This window comes from Mirounga angustirostris, unplaced genomic scaffold, assembly GCF_029215605.1.
Source record: "Mirounga angustirostris isolate CCGP_5_RB_7025 unplaced genomic scaffold, mMirAng1.0.hap1 SCAF_36, whole genome shotgun sequence".
Lineage (NCBI taxonomy): Eukaryota > Metazoa > Chordata > Mammalia > Carnivora > Phocidae > Mirounga > Mirounga angustirostris.
The window spans coordinates 157,565-178,070 of record NW_026991744.1 but is presented as its reverse complement, the minus strand read 5'-3'; the positions used below and the strand labels follow the sequence as shown (position 1 = coordinate 178,070).

General features: G+C 42.0%; 1 protein-coding gene and 1 long non-coding RNA gene across 2 annotated transcripts; both read right to left on the bottom strand.

Annotated features, from left to right (window-relative positions):
• Positions 1-4,916: 4,916 nt before the first annotated feature.
• LOC135363163 (rho GTPase-activating protein 20-like) lies at positions 4,917-10,288 on the bottom strand. Its single transcript, XM_064583850.1, has 4 exons — positions 9,783-10,288; positions 8,074-8,164; positions 6,512-6,687; positions 4,917-5,118 (listed from the first exon to the last, which is right to left on the bottom strand). Exons 1-4 carry the CDS (start codon positions 10,053-10,055, stop codon positions 4,921-4,923), a joined length of 738 nt encoding a protein of 245 aa, XP_064439920.1. The 5' UTR covers positions 10,056-10,288; the 3' UTR covers positions 4,917-4,920.
• A 3,582-nt stretch (positions 10,289-13,870) lies between these two features.
• Positions 13,871-15,588, bottom strand: LOC135363167 (uncharacterized). Its single transcript, XR_010408841.1, has 2 exons — positions 15,289-15,588; positions 13,871-14,047 (listed from the first exon to the last, which is right to left on the bottom strand). It is a non-coding gene; the product is annotated as an uncharacterized LOC135363167 (long non-coding RNA).
• Positions 15,589-20,506: the final 4,918 nt, after the last annotated feature.

The window sequence follows — 20,506 nt, the reverse complement described above, 5'->3', positions numbered from 1 at the left end:
GTCTACCTTCTAAGGTGGACTGCTGCCAGGTAGCTGTGATTAGCTAGGCTCAAATCGTACTAGCTCTAGTCTCAGGGGCACTTCTCCTAGTCCTATTAATGGCTTTTTGTGGATTCCATCCATCATCTTATTTAGTGTTTACCACAATTCTAAGATTTAGACATTATTTTTATCCACATTTATAGATGAATAAACTGATGCTGAGCTAGAAAAACTGATCAAAGGTAATATAGCTGGTAAATGGGGGCACAGGACTTTACACTCTGGAGAAGTTTTTTGATATCAAGTCAAGTCCTTTTTTCTCAATGATGCCAGTTCTTTTCAACCTGTTTCAAAGGACACTGGAATCCTGTGGTGCCTCAAGAGCCCCTGAGCCAAAAGAGGAGGGAGTGGAAGAAAGGCCCCTTGCTCTGGCTTCAACCAGAGCACATCTAATATACATAAATATATATACTATGGTTATATTTATATGGTATAAGAATCTAATTATATATTATATATCTATATAACTACATATATATGTATGATGTTGTATATATATATAGATATATAGCACCCACTTAGAATTTTGTTAGAAAAAATTCCCAAACACTGTAGCATACCATGATGAGTCCTAATGCCCTTATGATCTACACTAGAAACTTCTTGAAGTCAGACACCTCATCTTATCCTTTCTTTGGTCTCACAACAGTGTGGGACCTCCCTTGACCTGTGAGCCAGACTTCGGAAGAAGGAGCCCATGGAAATCCTTGCCCTGGCGATGCTCTGGGCTCCAGAACAGCTCTGTCTAAGCATCTCCCATGACCCCTGGCAACCTTGCTGTCTGCTTCTCACTAAAGCCAATTAAATTACTCCCGGTACCTGCAGCCTTCTCGCTGTTACCACGACTCATTGAGTTCTCGCCCAAGAGGGAAGTGATGTCTTCTCCAAATATCCTGAGGCAATTTTCAATGAGAAATTGTACAAGACAAATCTGTAACACAAAAAGACAAGAATGAGGTGCTCTTTTCCATAGGGCATAGTTATAAATCACATTTTGTATACAGACCTTGGATCTAAGAAAAAATGGGAAGGACTTCTCAGAAAAATTCAGAGTTGATAAAAATATGTAGAAACCAGGGGCGCCTGGGTGGCTCAGTCGGTTAAGCGTCTGCGTTCGGCTCAGGTCATAATCCCAGGGTGCTGGGATCAGCCCTACATCGGGCTCCCTGCTCAGCGGGAAGCCTGCTTCTCCCTCTCCCACTCCCCCTGCTTGTGTTCCCTCTCTCGCTGTGTCTCTTTCAGTCAAGTAAATAAATAAAAGTTTAAAAAAAAACACAAAAAAACAGAAACAAATAGAAACCAGAGTTCTCTCAGAAATAACTTAGAAAGAGTGATACTTTCCCGTGTACTTTGGGTACACATTTTAAAATACTGCCCATCGGTGGGCTAAAGTTATAATGCGTGGCCTAGTTAAAGAGCTAACATTTTGGGATCAGTGGTTACGTCTTTAAGCCTAGGATAAATTTCGGGGCCCCTCTGCTGGGCGTCTGACTCTTGATTTCGGCGCAGATCACGATCTCATGGTGGTGAGATCCAGCCCCACATGGAGCCAACTTTGGGCTCCGTGCTCAGCGGGGAATGGGCTTGGGCTTCTCCCTCTCCCTCTCCCTCTTCTTCTGCCCCTGCCCCGCTCACGCTCTCTCTTTCCCTCTCTCAAATAAATACATATCAAAATCTAAATAAAACAAGGATAATTTTCAAAGTAGCCTACCTTATTAACGTATACTTATTTTTTGCTTTTAAATTTTGTTTCCAGTTTTACTGAGCTGTAACTGATGTATACCATCTTATGAAACTTTATAAAGTATGAACAACAACTTAAGAAAACCATTTCTTAAATGAAGAAGTATCATAAAGTTGGGAAGCAGGGATTTTGGTGTGGTTGTGAGGGAAAACCCACACAGCTGGAGAGAAAACGTATCTGTCTAACTTCAGTCCCTTCTCACGCATTGCTTTGCCTCATGCTGGCTCTCTCTGGGAGAGCTTGGGGAAGACCTGTCATCTTATTAGGATATTCTGGAATCTTTTGCTAGTTTCCATATGATGTAGCAGAGGTGAAATAGTAGCCGAGTACTTTTCTAGATGAGCCACAATTGGCAGAGGAAGGCCAATGTGTTTGGAGGCATGGGGGCTCATATTGCCCAAGCCACCCAGGATGTGCCAGTGATGACCGGAGGAGCTGGCTGTTGTCGCCATTGTGTAGTGAGGAAACCATGGCTTTGCCCAAGGTTACGAGTCCCTTAGGGATTAGGCTGAGAGTTGAACCTTGACCGGTGAAGCTCCAAAACCCAGGTTCTTTCCTATCGTATCACACGACTCTTCTCTCTCTCGTTTAGTCAGTCTAGTGTTTAGTCTCCTGGAGGGGGAAGAAGTGACTCGACTGCTCCGAGTTTCCCGTTTAACGACAGCCCTTCTCAGACCCCGCCAGAGTAGCATAAAGAACTCTGCCACTCCACAGGGGCCTAATGAAAATGTGCACTTCACAAAGTTCCTTCTGTCAGAGTTACTACTGCACATGTCCGGTTCAAAGTAGGGATTCTACCCCCTGGGGGACAAAAATGAGAGCTCTCATTACCTTTCTTATCAAGTTGTCTTCCAATTCCAAGCTGCCGGAATCAGGTGGGTAAAGAACGCTTGGGGCTATACAAACGGATAAATTATAAGGTTTCATCTGATTGGATGAGGAATGTTTCTCAATGTTGTATAGCACTCCAAAAAGGTATCGCAAGAGAACAACATTTGCTCTTGGCAGCTGGGCTAAAAGCCTAAAGTCAAAAAAACACACTTTTAAATTAGGCAAGTGATTCCACTTAGGAGGTTGGAAAAACAGAGACAGGGAACAGGATACATCCTTGTATATCTAGCACACCAACCGCTGTAGCAGAGTTCCATGCATGAATGTAGACAAAATTGTTGCACTGAATTCAGTTACTGAGCCAGATAAACACTTCTCTGGTTAGTTAAATGTCTGACAGACATTTAAGGTCATAGCCCTGGCAGTTGTTGCTCTTGATCTGTCTTGGACCAGGGAATTTTGTCTACCAGTTTCAAGGATCCAGAAGGTGTAAAACGGCCAAGGAGTCCAGATTAATAAGATCAGGAGAAGAACAATAATAGCCCTAAAGTGTGCCTCTATTCTGAAGCTGGGCCCCATGGGTGTGAAGACTCGAAACTCCTTGGCGTTGGTCATGATTATAGTGGGCAAAGCTGGAAAACGTAAGCCAATGTTTTCCTAATAGTATGTTGGGTGTATTTTGGAGATGTGACCAGAGTAGAGTAATTATTGCATCGTTACCTCCGAGCTGCAGTTATCATCTCCTCTTTGTTGCCTTGATCAATAACACCGAGCCATTTGTCATAGAGGTCAGATAAAAATATACTTCCTTGGATGTTTCTAAGAAAATCCTTAGGGAGATAAAAAAATATATATATTTATACTATAGAAACTATGTATTGGAAATATTTCAGAGAAAACATGTAGTTAAAAAATTCAGTTCAGCTCCCACTTCCTTCACAGATACCCAAACTGGGACCCACACGGAGTTCGGCTCCGACTTTCCATTGACTTGCTCACGCAGGAGCAGGTGCTTGGATTTTCTCCCGCTAAAAGTTAGAGGCATAAAAGCAGAGCTTAGCCTGTGGTGGAAATGAAGATAAAGCTCCCTTCTATCATCGGGAAATTATTTTGTGTGTGGTTTTTTTTTCAAAGAACCACACACTGACTGGGTCTGGGTATAGACCATCTTAAATCCTATTAGCTTCCTGGACAGAAATACACATACCCATGTTGCTTGTTTTAGACAAAGTGCTAGCTCTTAATTCTAGCAAGAAAAGGCCTGAAACAATCAAAACACAAACAGGTGGGCTCTGGCACACATATTAGGAAAGAACTAGGTCTTCTCACTCGGGGTATGTGTGCTCCCTGGAAGAAAGCTACTCTCACAATTGCTTCATTCTTCCTTTTCTTAACTGTCTAAAAGTCGAGAGTCTAATGGCAGACACACTGTGGTCCTGAGGATAGATTCATTTCTAGTTTAGGCCAATTGTCCAGTTAGTTTGCCATGATATTATCAAGGCCAAGGTTGCAGAGTCTGATTCTCCACCAAGATCCATCAACTTCAGGAAGAGAAAACTTTAGAAATGTCTAAGCAATCTCCCCGCAAGTGCTCACCCTCTCCCTAGTCGGTGCTTATAACACGGAATCAGGAAAGAACCTCCTAACTCTTGCTAGAAAATGGATTCCATGTGTGCACCTTACAGAGGGCAACACTCATCTTGCTACCTAGTGTATCATCATTCTTCTCCTGTCTCCTGATGCCTATATGTATATTACTACTGGATATCACTATGGCTCCAGTGTAGGAGTGGTTACCTAAATCATTTTTGGACCTTGCTATTAATCACATCTTCGAACATTAATGGGGGACAAGGGAAGACCAAATGTGACTGAGATTCTATGACTAGTCATTACTACGTTAACATAGGGTTGTTCAGAGCTGTTCATAAGTGCCAAGGTGGATGGATTAAATTCTTTCCCTGTTCTATTTCTTTTGGAAAGTTTGCCTTCATTAGGAGGGTGGTGAGGATGTTTGCATGGGTAAACAGTGTGTATGTATCGGTGCGTATTTTGAAATTTATTATCATGACTAGTAGTCATTTCAGTATTAGTATTTTGCATGGAGTCTTCAGGAGTGAAGGTGGGGAGGGCCGTGTGTAGTGAAAACAGAGTATTTTTAACATATGGGGCTTTTAACTCCAAAAGTAGCTTCCTTAAATTTTGATTTTGTCAAGCGTTTTTCAGCTTGTCAGGTTCTTAATCTATTATGCCCGTTATGGTTCTTGAGCAGTCATGATGAAGGACACCAATCATAGCTTCAGTTACTCACGTGTGGATAATGCTAGAGCCTTCCCTACCTTTAAGACGGATGCGACCACATGAACAGATTCACTGTACGGGTTCACTTTGAAGCCAGAATTTAGTTTCTCCTTTAGGACATGGCAGGATTTTATATTGGCTGATTTTCTGAAGATGCCTTTTGTGAGAGGCCCTTTTTTATGAATAAAGGAAAGCATACCCTGTAGGAAGAAAAGAAAAGTATATGGCATCTCATATACACAAACACAGAGCACAAGCTAGCCTCTGTTTTAAAAGAGGAGGGGAATGTAATGGTACACTGTTTTAGAGCGGGAAGGACCAAAGGCAATTTACTTAGTTTTTTTTTTTTTTTTCAGTGTCTCTCTATATACTTTCTACCCAAATATCCATTTTACAGTCATACACTGAAACATTTTAAACACTTCTTTTAATCAGATTTTCCTTTCCATTGAGTTTCCACTCTTAAGTCAAACTTCTCTGCTTCAAGGCCTTTGTGCAATCACCATGTGTTTCCTACTTTACCATGCTTTTCTCATTATTCCCTTACGTAGATGCTCTTCCCCAAATATGGAATTCTATTTAGGAAATACTCATTTCCCATTTGTTTATTTCTCTTTAAGTGACTGTATACTCCATTCCTACTTGTTCTATTTCCTTCCCTTCATTTAAAGTCAGGCTCAGAAACTCTCTTCCCCTTCTCTGATTACCCTCCCTTCTCATGAGTCTTTCATTGTCTTTTGCTCTATCTTCATGTCCTCTCTCTGCTGTGTAGAATCTTAATAAGGGCTGGACTCAGGGAATCCAACGGATCTGAAGTCTATTATGCTACTTATCTATTGTGTTAGCTGGGGCACATACATCCTGTACTGAGGCTTTTCTGATTTGTTTAGGCAGTGCGGAGGATGATAATCCTAGCTAGCCGCTAAATTTGCTGTGATGCAAGGACCTGGGGTAGTAGGTAGCAGGTAACATGCTAGCTAATACGATACATTTCTTCATAGCTAGCAGAACGTTCCCTACATCCCGTACAGTGCTTGCAGAGACACCAAATACTCAGTGAATGTCCACACTGACAATTCACTAGAGCAGTTTGAGATAACACAGGCCAAACTCTGTGGCTTTAATTTGACATATTCTGTTAGGATTAATAGTTTCCTATTTGCCAGAGGATGAGTCTATGCTCGTGTCAGATGTTTGCAGTTGTTAGACTGAGTAGACTCCGCTGAAGGAGACTTGAGACTCATGTGAGTGCAGGAAGGCAATGAAGGGAGAGTGTGAAGATGAGGTGGACTCTCAGAGACTCACATACACAGAGTCATTTTGACTCATCTGAACAGGCCTCGGTGGGTTTTTGTGGAAAGAAGACCCAAGTAGAATGGACAAGAATGTCTTTTCCTGTTGTATTTGCCTCATGACTCTGCTGGACCTAAGTCAGATTCTGTTCCTTGAAATAACAGTAACAGAGCTTCTGAGCCAAAACCAGGGCTGTCTAAGGACTTCTCTATTTGGGGATAGATTTGGATGAGGACACGTGGCCTCTCAGTGTTTCCCCACCTCAGAAGAGCTATAGAAGACCAAAATGAGATGACCTACCAGAATTGGGAATGCCAGGTTGTCTTTATAACACACAACCATGAGGCAAACTCCAAAGAGCTCTCCTGGCTTTGCAGAATGTGGGGTTGTGCACTGGTTTTGCTGGCAAGTGCTGGAGCCCCACCAAAAGGCCCTGTCTCTGAAAGAACAGCTTTTCACAGTTTTCTGGCCGGAGTCTAAGGAAGAAGAGAGAGTACTAGTAGTAGTAGTTGTTCTTTAATCCGCTGAAACTTCTTCTTCCTTTTTTTTTTTTTTTTTTTTACAGATTTTATTTATATTTTGATAGAGGGAGAGAGACAGCGAGAGAGGGAACACAAGCAGGGGGACGGGGAGAGGGAGAAGCAGGCTTCCCTCGGAGCAGGGAGCCCGATGCGGGGCTCGATCCCAGGACCCCGAGATCATGACCTGAGCTGAAGGCAGTTACTTAACGACTGAGCCACCCAGGTGCCCCAGACTCATCTTAATTCCTGATGACTTGTATTTTCCTAAAGATTTCCTCAAATCAATGTCGTAAGCATCATAAAACCAAGAAATGTCAGAAATATGGAGGGATTGATGATACGTGTCTACAGGTTCTGAATCGAAAGTCTACCTTCCAAGGTGGACTGCTGACAGCTGTTATTAGCTAGGCTCAAAACATACTAGCTTTAGTCTCAGGGGCACTTCTCCTAGTCCTATTAATGGCTTTTTTTGGATTACATCCATCATCTTATTTATTCTACACAACAATTCTAAGATTTAGACATTATTTTTATCCATATTTAGAGATGAATTAACTGATGCTGAGCTGGTATAACTGGGCAAAGATAATATAGCTGGTAAATGCGGGCACAGGAATTTACACTCTGGAGAGGTAGTTTGACATCAAGTCAAGTCCTTTTTTCTCAATGATGCCAGTTCTTTTCAACCCATTTTAAAGCCACTGGAATCCTGTGGTGCCTCAAGAGCCCCTGAGCCAAAAGAGGACAGAGGGGAAGAAAGGCCCCTTCTCTGGCTTCAACCAGAGCACTTCTAATATACATAAATATATATATTATGATAATATATTTATATAGTATAAGTATCTAATTATATATTATATATAACTACATACATATGTATGATGTGTTTTACATATATATATGTATATACAAATATATACATACATATACATACATCCTGTACTGAGGCTTTTCTGATTCGTTATTACATATATACATATATATACAAATATATATGTATATATATGTATAGCACCCTTTTAGAATTTTGTTAGAAAAAATTCCCAAACACTATGGCATACCATGATGAGTCCTAATGTCTTTATGATCTACCCTAGGAACTTCTTGAAGTCAGAGACTTCATCTTATCCTTTCTTTGGTCTCACAACAGTGTGGAACCTCCCTTGACCTGTGAGCCAGCCTTTGGAAGAAGGAGCACATGGAAATCATTGCCCTGGTGATGCTCTGGGCTCCAGAACAGCACTGTCTATGCATCTCCCATGACCCTTGGCAGCCTTGCTGTCTGCTTCTCACTAAAGCCAATTAAATTATTCCCGGTAGCTGCAGTCTTCTCGCTCTTACCACGACTCATTGACTTCTCTCCCAAGAAGGAAGTGATGTCTTCTCCAAATATCCTGAGGCAATTTTCAAGGAGAAATTGTACAAGAGAAATCTGTAACACAAAAAGACAAAAATGGGGTGTTCTTTTCCATAGGCCATAGTTAGGAAACACATTTTGTATATAGACCTTGGATCTAAGAAAAAACGTGAAGGACTTATCAGAAAAATTCAGAGTTGATAAAAATACGTAGAAACCAGGGGCACCTGGGTAGCTCAGTCAGTTACGCATCTCCCTTCGGCTCAGCTTATGATCCCAGGGTGCTGGGATCAGCCCTATATCTGGCTCCCTGCTCAGCGGGAAGCCTGCTTCTTCCTCTCCCACTCTCCCTGCTTGAGTTCCCTCTCTGTCAAGTAAATAAATAAAATCTTAAAAAAAAAAACCAAAAAAAAAAATAGAGACCAGAGTTCTCTAGGAAATAACTTAGAATGACTGATGCTTTCCCGTGTACTTTGGGTACACATTTTGAAATACTGCTCATCAGTGGGCTAAAGTTTTAATGGGTGGCCTAGTTTCATAGCTAACATTTTGGGATCAGTGGTTACATCTTTAAGCCTAGGATAAATTTCGGGGCCCCTCAGTTGAGCGTCTGACTCTTGATTTCGGCTCAGATCACAATCTCATAGTGGTGAGATCCAGCCCCACATGGAGCCAACTTTCGGCTCTGGGCTCAGCAGGGAATTGGCTTGGTCTTCTCCCTCTCCCTCTTCTTCTGCCCCTGCCCCGCTCACGCTCTCTTTCCCTCTCTCCAAAAAATAAATATCAAAAAATAAATAAAACTAGGATAATTTTCAAAGTAGCCTACCTTATTAAAGTTTACCTGTTTTTTGTTTTTAAATTTTGTTTCCAGTTTTATTGAGCTGTAACTGATGTATAACATCTTATGAAACTTTATAAAGTATGAACGAAAACATAAGAAAACCATTTCTTAAATGAAGAAGAATCTTAAAGTTGAGAAGCAGAGATTTTGGTGGAGTTGTGAGGGAAAACCCACACAGCTGGAGAGAAAATGTATCTGTCTGTCTAAATTCAGTACCTTCTCACGCATTGGTTTGCCTCATGCTGGCTCTCTCTGTGTGAGCTTGGGGAAGACCTGTCATCTTGCTAGGATGGTCTGGAATCTTTTGCTAGTTTCCATAAGATGTAGCAGAGGTGAAATAGTAGTTGAGTACTTTTCTAGATGAGCCACAATTCACCGAGGAAGGCCAATGTGGTTGGAGCCATGGGGGCTCATATTGCCCAAGCCACCCAGGATGTGCCAGTGATGACCAGAGGAGCTGGCTGTTGTCGCCATTGTGTAGTGAGGAAACCTTGGCTTTGCCCAAGGTTACGAGTCCCTCAGGGATTAGGCTGAGAGTTGAACCTTGACTGGTGAAGCTCCAAAGCCCAGGTTCTTTCCTATCGTATCACATGACTCTTCTCTCTCTCGTTTAGTCAGTCTAGTGTTTAGTCTCCTGGAGGGGGAAGAAGTGACTCGACTGCTCCGAGTTTCCCGTTTAACGACACCCCTTCCCAGACCCCGCCAGAGTAGCCTAAAGAACTCTGCCACTCCACAGGGGCCTAATGAAAATGTGCACTTCACAAAGTTCCATCCGTCAGAGTTACTACTGCACATGTCCGGTTCAAAGTAGGGATTCTACCCCATGGGGGCAAAAATGAGAGCTCTCATTACCTTTTTTATCAAGTTGTCTTCCAATTCCAAGGTGCCGGAATCAGGTGGGTAAAGAACGCTTGGGGCTATACAAACGGATAAATTATAAGCTGTCATCTGATTGGATGAGGAATGTTGCTCAATGTTGTACAGCACTCCAAAAAGGTATCGCAAGAGAACAACATTTCCTCTTGGCAGCTGGGGTAAAAGCCTAAGGTCAGAAAAATACACATTTAAATTAGGCAAGTGATTCCACTTAGGTGGTTGAAAAAAAAGACAGGGAACAGGATACATCCTTGTATATCTAGCACACAACCCGCTGTAGCAGAGTTCCAGGCATGAATGTATACAAAATTGTTGCCCTGACTTCAGTTCCTGCGCCAGATAAAATCTTCTCTGGTTAGTTAAATGTTTGACAGACCTTTAAGGTCATAGCCCTGGCAATTGATGTTCTTGCATCTGTCTTGGACCAGGGGATTTCCCCTAACAGTTTCATGTATTCAAAAGATGTAAAACGGCCAAGGATTCCACATTAATAAGATCAGGAAAAGAACGATAATGGCCCTAAAGTGTGTCTCCATTATGAACCTGGCCCCCATGGGTGTGAAGAATTGAAACTCTTTGGCATTGGTCATGATTATAGTGAGCAAAGCTGCAAAACGTAAGCCAATGTTTTCCTAATAGTATGTTGGCTGTATTTTGGAGATGTGACCAGAGTAATTCTTGCATCATTACCTCTGGGCTGCAGTTATCTTCTCCTCTTCGTTGCCTTGATCAATAACACCGAGCCATTTGTCATAGTGATCAGATAAAAATATACTTCCGTGTATATTTCTAAGAAAATCCTTAGGGAGATAAAAAAAAAAAAAACTATGTATATATGTTATAGAAAATATGTAATGGAAATATTCCAGAGAAAATATGTAGTTAAAAAATTCAGTTCAGCCCCCACTTCCTTCACAGATACCCAAACTGTGACCCACACGGTGCTCGGCTCTGACTCTCCATTGACTTGCACACGCAGGAGCAGGTGCTTGGATTTTCTCCCACTAAAACTTAGAGGCATAAAGCAGAGCTTAGTCTGTGGTGGAAATGAAGATAATGCTCCCTTCTATCATCTGGAACTTATTTTGTGTGTGTACTTTTTTTGCAAAGTACCACAAACTGACAGGGTCTGGCTATAGACCATCCTAAATCCTATTAGCTTCCTGGACAGAAATACACATACTCATGTTGCTTGTTTTAGACACAGCGCCAGCTCTTAACTCTAGCAAGAAAAGGCCTGAAACAATCAAAACACAAACAGGTGGGCTCTTGCACACATATTAGGAAAGAACTAGGTCTTCTCACTCGGGGTATGTGTGCTCCCTGGAAGAAAGCTACTCTCACAATTGCTTCATTCTTCCTTTTCTTAACTGTCTAAAAGTCGAGAGTCTAATGGCAGACTCACTGTGGTCCTGAGGATAGATTCATTTCTAGTTTAGGACAATTGTCCAGTTAGTTTGCCATGATATTATCAAGGCCAAGGTTGCAGAATCTCATTCTCCACCAAGATCCGTCAACTTCAAGAAGAGAAAAGTTTAGAAATGTCTAAGCACTCTCCCCACAAGTGCTCACCCTCTTCCTAGTCGGTGCTTATAACACGGAATCAGGAAAGAACCTCCTAACTCTTGCTAGAAAATGGATTCCATGTGTGCACCTTACAGAGGGCAACACTCATCTTGCTACCTGGTGTATCATCATTCTTCTCCTGTCTCCTGATGCCTATATGTATATTACTACTGGATATCACTATGGCCCCAGTGTAGGAGTGGTTACCTAAGTCATTTCTGGACTTTGCTATGGATCACATCTTCGAACATTAATGGGGGACAAGGGAAGACCAAATGTGACTGAGATTCTAAGACTGTAGTCAGTACTACATTAACATAGGGTTGTTCAGAGCTGTTCATAAGTGCCAAGCTGCATGGATTAAATTCTTTCCCTGTTCTATTTCTTCTTTTTTGTTTTTTTTCTTATTCATTTGAGACACAGAGATAGAGAGGGAGAGAGCATGAGGAGGGAGAGAGGCAGAGGGAGAGGGAGAAGCAGGCTCCCCGCTGAGCAGGAAGCCCGATACGGGGCTCGATCCCAGGACACTGGGATCATGACCTGAGCCGAAGGCAGACGCTTAACCATCTGAGCCACCCAGGCGCCCCTCCCTGTTCTATTTCTTTTGGAAAGTTTGCCTTCATTAGGAGGGTGGTGAGGATGTCTGCTTCGGTAAACAGTGTGTTTGTGTCAGTGCGTATTTTGAAATTTAGTATCATGACTGTAGTCATTTCAGTATTAGTATTTTGCATGGAGTCTTCAGGAGTGAAGGTGCGGAGGGCCGTGTGTGGTGAAAACAGAAAGTATTTCTAACACATGGGGCTTTTAACTCCTAAAGTAGCTTCCTTAAATTTTGATTTTGTCAAGCGTTTTTTAGCTTGTCAGGTTCTTAATCTACTATGCCCGTTATGGTTCTTGAGCAGTCATGATGAAGGACACCCATCATCGCTTCAGTTACTCACATGTGGATAATGCTAGAACCTTCCCTACCTTTAAGACGGATGCGAACACATGAATAGATTCCCTGTACGGGTTCACTTTGATCCCAGAATTTAGTTTCTCCGTTAGGACTCTGCGGGATTTTATATTGGCTGAGTTTCTGAATATGCCTTCTGCGAGTGGCCGTTTTTGATTAATAAAGGAAAGCATACCGTGTAGGAAGAAAAGAAAAGTATATGGCATCTCATATACCATGCCTGCCTCCGTTTTGAAAGAAAAGGGGAATGTAATGGTACAATGTTTTAGAGCGGGAAGGACTAAAGTCAATTTAGATTGCTGTTTTTTCAGTGTCTCTCTATATACTTTCTACCCATATATCCATTTTACAGTCATACACTGAAACATTTTCAACACTTCTTTTAATCAGATTTTCCACTAAGTTTACACTTTTAAATCAAACTTCTCTATCTCAAGGCCTTTGCGGAATCACCGTCTGTTTCCTACTTTCCCATTCTTTTCACATTTTTCCCTTACATACATGCTTTTCCGCAAGTATGGAAGTCTATTTAGGAAATACTCATTTCCAATTTGTTTATTTCTCTTTAAGTGACTGTATACTCCATTCCTACTTGTTCTATTTCCTTCCCTCTTGTAAAGTCAGGCTCAGAAACTCTCTTCCCCTTCTCTGATTACCCTCCCTTCTCATGAGTCTTTCATTGTCTTTTGCTCTATCTTCATGTCCTCTCCCTGCTGTGTAGAAACTTAATAAGGGCTGGACTCAGGGAATCCAACGGATCTGAAGTCTATTATGCTACTTATCTATTGTGTGAGCTGGGTCACACACATCCTGTACTGAGGCTTTTCTGATTCGTTTAGGCAGTGCAGAGGATGATAATCCTAGCTAGCCCCTAAATTTGCTGTGAAGCAAGGACCTGGGGTAGTAGCTAGCAGGTAACATGCTAGCTAAGATGATACATTTCTTCATAGCTAGCGGAACGTTCCCTACATCCCGTACAGTACTTGCAGAGACACCGAATACTCAGTGAAGGTCCACACTGACAATTCACTACAGCAGTTTGAGATAACACAGACCAAACTCTGTGGCTTTCATTTGACATATTCTGTTAGGATTAACAGATTCCTATTTGCCAGAGGATGAGTCTATGCTTGTGTCAGATGTTTACAATTGTTAGACTGAGTAGACTCCGCTGAAGGAGACTTGAGACTCATGTGAGTTCAGGAAGGCAATGAAGGGAGAGTGTGAAGATGAGGTGGACTCTCAGAGACTCACATACACAGAGTCCATTTTGACTGATCTGAACAAGCCTCCGCATGTCTTTGTGGAAACAAGACCCAAGTGGAATGGAGAAGAATGACTTTTCCTGTTGTATTTGCCTCATGACTCTGCAGGACCGAAATCAGATTCTATTCTTTGAAATAACAGTAACAGAGCTTCTCAACCAAAGCCAGGGGCTGTCTAATGACATCTTCATTTGGGGATAGATTTGGATGAGGACGCTTGGCCTCTCAGAGTTTCCCCTTCTCAGGAGGGCTATTGAAGACCAAAATGAGATGACCTACCAGAATTGGGAAGGAGAAGTTGTCTTTATCACACACATCCATGAGGGGAACTCCAAAGAGCTGTCCTGGCTTTGCAGAAGGTGGGGCTGTGCACTGGTTGTGCTGGGAAGTGCTGGAACCCCGACAAAACGCCCTATCTCTGAAAGAACGGGTTTTCACAGTCTTCAGGCTGGAGTCTAAGGAAGAAGTGAGAGTACTCGTAGTAGTAGTTGTTGTTTAATATGTTGAACCTTCTTTTTCCTTTTTTTTTTTTTTTTTTTACAGATTTTATTTATTTTTTGACAGAGAGAGAGAGACAGCAAGAGAGGGAACACAAGTAGGGGGCGGGGGAGAGGGAGAAGCAGGCTTCCCTTGGAGCAGGGAGCCCGACTCGGGGCTCGGTACCAGGACCCCAGGATCATGACCTGAGCTGAAGGCAGATGTTTAACGACTGAGCCACCCAGGTGCCTCAGACTCATCTTAATTCCTGATGACTTGTATTTTCCTAAAACTTTCCTCAAAGTATGTGGTACGTGTCATGAAAACAAGAAATGTCAAAAATATGGAGGGATTGATGATACGTGTCTCCAGGTTCTGAATCGAAAGTCTACCTTCTAAGGTGGACTGCTGCCAGTTAGGTCTGATTAGCTAGGCTCAAATCATACTACCTCTAGTGTCAGGGGCACTTCTCCTAGTGCTATTAATGGCTTTTTTTGAATTACATCCATCATCTTATTTATTCTACACAACAATTCTAAGATTTAGACATTATTTTTATCCACATTTTAGAGATGAATAAACTGATGCTTAGCTGCTATAATGGGCCAAAGATAATATAGCTGGTAAATGGGGGTACAGGAATTTACACTCTGGAGAGGTTGTTTGACATCAAGTCAAGTTCTTTTTTCTCAAAGATGCCAATTCTTTTCAACCCATTTCAAAGGGCACTGGAATCCTGTGGTGCCTCAAGAGCCCCTGAGCCAAAAGAGGAGGGAGGGGAAGAAAGGCCCCTTTCTCTGGCTTCAACCAGCGCACATGTAATATACATAAATATATACATTATGTTTATATATTTATATAGTATCAGTATATAATTATGTAATATATATAACTACATAGATATATATATAGCACCCATTTAAATTTTGTGAGAAAAAGTTCCCAAACACTGTGGCATACCATGATGAGTCCTAATTCTGTTATGATCTACACTAGAAACTTCTTGAAGTCAGAGACCTCATCTTATCCTTTCTTTGGTCTCACAACAGTGTGGAACCTCCCTTGACCTGTGAGCCAGCCTTCGGACGAAGGAGCCCATGGAAATCCTTGCCCTGGCGATGCTCTGGGCTCCAGAACAGCTCTGTCTAAGCATCTCCCATGACCCCTGGCAGCCTTGCTGTCTGCTTCTCACTAAAGCCAATAAAATTATTCCCGGTACCTGCAGCCTGCTCGCTGTTACCACGACTCATTGAGTTCTCTCCCAAGAGGGAAGTGATGTCTTCTCCAAATATTTTAAGGCAATTTTCAATGAGAAATTGTACAAGAGAAATCTGTAACACAAAAAGACAAGAATGGGGTGCTCTTTCCATAGGGCATAGTTATAAATCACATTATGTATATAGACCTTGGATCTAAGAAAGAATGTGAAAGATTTCCCAGAAAAATTCAGAACTGATAAAAATACATAGAGACCAGGAGCGCCTGGGTGGCTCAATCGGTCAAGCGTCTGCCTTCAGCTCAGCTCATGATCCCAGGGTGATGCGATCAGCCCTACATCGGGCTCCCTGCTCAGCGGGAAGCCTGATTCTCCCTCTCCCACTCCCCCCGCTTGTGTTCCCTCTCTCGCTGTGTCTGCCTCTGTCAAGAAAATAAATATAATCTTAAAAAAAATAATAAAATAAAAAACAGAGACCAGAATTCTCTAAGAAATAACTTAGGAAGAGTGATACTTTTCCGTGTACTTTGGGTACACATTTTAAAATACTGCTCATCAGTAGGCTAAAGTTTTAATATGTGGCCTAGTTTAATAGCCAACATTTTGGTATCAGTGGTTACATCATTAAGCCTAGGATAATTTTGGGGGCCCCTCAGTTGAGCATCTGACTCTTGATTCTGGCTCAGATCACTATCTCATGATGGTGAGATCCAGCCCAACATGGAGCCAACTTTGGGCTCCGTGCTCAGCGGGGAATCGGCTTGGGCTTCTCCCTCTCCCTCTCCCTCTTCTTCTGCCCCTGACCCGCTCACGCTCTCTCTTTCCCTCTCTCAAATAAATACATATCAAAATATAAATAAAACAAGGATAATTTTCAAAGTAGCCTACCTTATTAAAGTTTACTTATTTTTTGTTTTTAAATTTTGTTTCCAGTTTTATTGAGCTGTAACTGATGTATAACATCTTATGAAACTTTATATAAAGTATGAACAAAAACTTAAGAAAACCATTTCTTAAATGAAGAAGTATCTTAAAGTTGGGAAGCAGAGATTTTGGTGGGGTTGTGAGGGAAAACCCACAGAGCTGGAGAGAAAATGTATCTGTCTGTCTAACTTCAGTCCCTTCTCACGCATTGCTTTGCCTCATGCTCGCTCTCTCTGTGTGAGCTTGGGGAAGACCTGTCATCTTATTAGGATATTCTGGAATCTCTTGCTAGTTTCCATATGACGTAGCAGAGGTGAAATAGTAGCTGAGTACTTTTCTAGATGAGCCACAATTGGCAGAGGAAGGCCAATGTGTTTGGAGCCATGGGGGCTCATATTGCCCAAGCCACCCAGGATGTGCCAGTGATGACCGGAGGAGCTGGCTGTTGTCGCCATTGTGTAGTGAGGAAACCATGGCTTTGCCCAAGGTTACGAGTCCCTCAGGGATTAGGCTGAGAGTTGAACCTTGACTGGTGAAGCTCCAAAGCCCAGGTTCTTTCCTATCGTATCACACGACTCTTCTCTCTCTCATTTAGTCAGTCTAGTGTTTAGTCTCCTGGAGGGTGAAGAAGTGACTCGACTGCTCCGAGTTTCCCGTTTAACGACACCCCTTCCCAGACCCCGCCAGAGTAGGATAAAGAACTCTGCCACTCCACAGGGGCCTAACGAAAATGTGCACTTCACAAAGTTCCATCCGTCAGAGTTACTACTGCACATGTCCGGTTCAAAGTAGGGATTCTACCCCTTGGGGGACAAAAATGAGAGCTCTCATTACCTTTTTTATCAAGTTGTCTTCCAATTCCAAGGTGCCGGAATCAGGTGGGTAAAGAACGCTTGGGGCTATACAAACGGATAAATTATAAGCTGTCATCTGATTGGATGAGGAATGTTGCTCAATGTTGTATAGCACTCCAAAAAGGTATCGCAAGAGAACAATATTTGCTCTTGGCAGCTGGGCTAAAAGCCTAAGGTCAGAAAAACACACTTTAAATTAGGTAAATGATTCCACTTAAGAGGTTGGAAAAACAGAGACAGGGAAAAGGATACATCCTTGTATATCTAGCACACATCCCCTCTCTAGCAGAGTTCCAGGCATGAATGTAGACAAAATTGTTGCACTGAATTTAGTTCCTGAGCCAGATAAACACTTCTCTGGTTAGTTAAATGTTTGACAGACTTTTAAGGTCATAGCCCTGGCAGTTGATGCTCTTGCATGTGTCTTGAACCAGGGAATTTCGTCTACAAGTTTCATGGATCCAGAAGGTGTCAAACGGCCAAGGAGTCCACATTAATAAGATCAGGAGAAGAACAATAATAGCCCTAAAGCGTGCCTCTATTCTGAAGCTGACCCCCATGGCTTTGAAGAATTGAAACTCTTTGACATTGGTCATGATTATAGTGGGCAAAGCTGCAAAACGTAAGCCAATGTTTTCCTAATAGTATGTTGGGTGTATTTTGGAGATGTGACCAGAGTAGAGTAATTATTGCATCATTACCTCCGCGCTGCAGTCATCTTCTCCTCTTCATTCCCTTGATCAATAACACCGAGCCATTTGTCATAGAGATCAGACAAAAATATACATCCTGGGATATTTCTTAGGAAATCCTTGTGGAGATAAAAATAAATATGTATATATATTACAGAAAATATGTATTGGAAATATTACAGAGAAAATATGTAGTTAAAAAATTCAGTTCAGCCCCCACTTCCTTCACAGAGACCCAAACTGGGACCCACACGGAGCTTGGCTCTGACTCTCCATTGACTTGCACACGCAGCATCAGGTGCTTGGGTATTCTCCCCCTAAATCTTAGAGGCATTAAAGCAGAGCTTAGGCTGTGGTAGAAATGAAGATCAAGCTCCCTTCTATCATCTGGAACTTATTTTCTTTGTGTGCTTTTTTTGCAAAGTACCACAAACTGACAGAGTCTGGCTATAGACCATCCTAAATCCTATTAGCTTCTTGGACAGAAATACGCTTACCCATGTTGCTTGTTTTAGACAAGGTGCTAGCTCTTAACTCTAGCAAGAAAAGGCCTGAAACAATCGAAACAGAAACAGGTGGGCTCTTGCACACATATTAGGAAAGAACTAGGTGTTCTCACTCGGGGTATGTGTGCTCCCTGGAAGAAAGCTACTCGCACAATTGCTTCACTCTTCCTTTTCTTAACTGTCTAAAAGTCGAGAGTCTAATAGTAGACTCACTGAGGTCCTGAGGATAGATTCATTTCTAGATTAGGTCCATTCCCAGTTTTTTGACATGATATTATCAAGGCCAAAGTTGCAGAGTCTGTTTCTCCACCAAGATCCATCAACTTCAGGAAGAGAAAACTTTAGAAATGTCTAAGCACTATGCCCACGTGTGCATACCCTCTTCCTAGTCGGTGCTTATAACACCGAATCAGGAAGGAACCTCCTAACTCTTTTTTTTTTTTTAATGATTTTTTTTTTAAAGATTTTATTTATTTATTTATTTAAAAGAGAGAGAGAGAGAAACAGCATGAGAGGGGATAGGGTCAGAGGGAGAATCAGGCTCCCTGCTGAGCCGGGAGCCCAATGTGGGACTCGATCCCAGGACTCCGGGATCATGACCTGAGCCGAAGGCAGTCGCTTAACCAACTGAGCCACCCAGACACCCGGAACCTCCTAACTCTTGCTAGAAAATCGATTCCATGTGCTCACCTTACAGAGGGCAACACTCATCTTGCTACGTAATGTATCAGCATTCTTCTCCTGTCTCCTGATGCCTATATGTATATTACTACTGGATATCACTATGACCGCAGTGTAGGAGTGGTTACCTAAGTCATTTCTGGACTTTGCTATTGATCACGTCTTCGAACATTAACTGGGGACAAGGGAAGACCAAATGTGACTGAGATTCTAAGACTGTAGTCATTACTACGTTAACATAGGGTTGTTCAGAGCTGTTCATAAGTGCCAAGGTGGATGGATTAAATTCTTTCCCTGTTCTATTTCTTTTGGAAACTTTGCCTTCACTAGGAGGGTGGTGAGAATGTTTGCATGGGTAAACAGTGTGTATGTGTCAGTGCGTATTTTGAAATTTATTATCATGACTAGTAGTCATTTCAGTATTAGTATTTTGCATGGTGACTTCAGGAGTGAAGGCAGGGTAGGCGGTGTGTGGTGAAAACAGAAAGAATTTCTAACATATGGGGCTTTTAACTCCTAAAGTAGCTTCCTTATATTTTGATTTTGTCAAGCGTTTTTCAGCTTGTCAGGTTCTTAATCTATTATGCCCATTATGGTTCTTGAGCAGTCATGATGAAAGACACCAATCATAGCTTCAGTTACTCGTGTGTGGATAATGCTAGAACCTTCCCTACCTTTAAGATGGATGCGACCACATGAACAGATTCGCTGTACAGGTCCACTTTGACCCCAGAATTTACTTTCTCCTTTAGGACCCTGGTTGATTTTATATTGGGTGATTTGCTGAAGATGCATTCGGTGAGTGACCCTTTTTGATTAATAAAGGAAAGCATATCCTGTAGGAAGAAAAGAAAATTATATCGCATCTCATACCCCAAACGCAGAGCTCAAGCTTGCCTCCGTTTTGAAAGAGGAGGGGAATGCAATGGTACACTGTTTTTGAGCTGAAAGGACTAAAGTCAATTTAGATTGTTTTTTTTTTCAGTGTCTCTCTATATACTTTCTACCCATATATCCATTTTACAGTCATACACTGAAACATTTTAAACACTTCCTTTAAGCAGATTTTCCTTTCCATTGAGTTTCCACTCTTAAATCAAAATTCTCTGCTTCAAGGCCTTTGCACAATCACCGTCTGTTTCCTACTTTACCATTCTTTTCTCATTATTGCCTTACATAGATGCTCTCCCCCAAGTATGGAAGTCTATTTAGGAAATACACATTTCCCATTTGTTTATTTCTCTTTAAGTGAGTGTATACTCCATTCCTACTTGTTCTATTTCTTTCCCTCTTTTAAAGTCAGGCTCAGAAACTCTCTTCTCTTTCTCTGATTACCCTCCCTTCTCATGAGTCTTTCATTGTCTTTTGCTGTATCTTTATGTCCTCTCCCTGCTGTGTAGAATCTTAATAAGGGCTGGACTCAGGGAATAAAATGGATCTGAAGTCTATTATGCTACTTATCTATTGTGTGAGCTGGGGCACATACATACTGTACTGAGGCTTTTCCGATTCGTTTAAGAAGTGTGGAGGATGATAATCCTAGCTACCCTCTAAATTTGCTGTG

Bases quoted from the DNA above. Each gene is read 5' to 3' on its own strand.
- LOC135363163 (XM_064583850.1), bottom strand. From the start codon at position 10,055: ATGTATCCTGTTCCCTGTCTTTTTTTTCAACCACCTAAGTGGAATCAC. The intron at 8,165-9,782 runs GTAATGAGAGCT...TTTGTGTTACAG, and splicing joins AAGACAACTTGATAAAAAAG to ATTTCTCTTGTACAATTTCT. The intron at 5,119-6,511 runs GTAGGTCATCTC...TTCTTCCTACAG, and splicing joins ACCTGGCATTCCCAATTCTG to GGTATGCTTTCCTTTATTCA.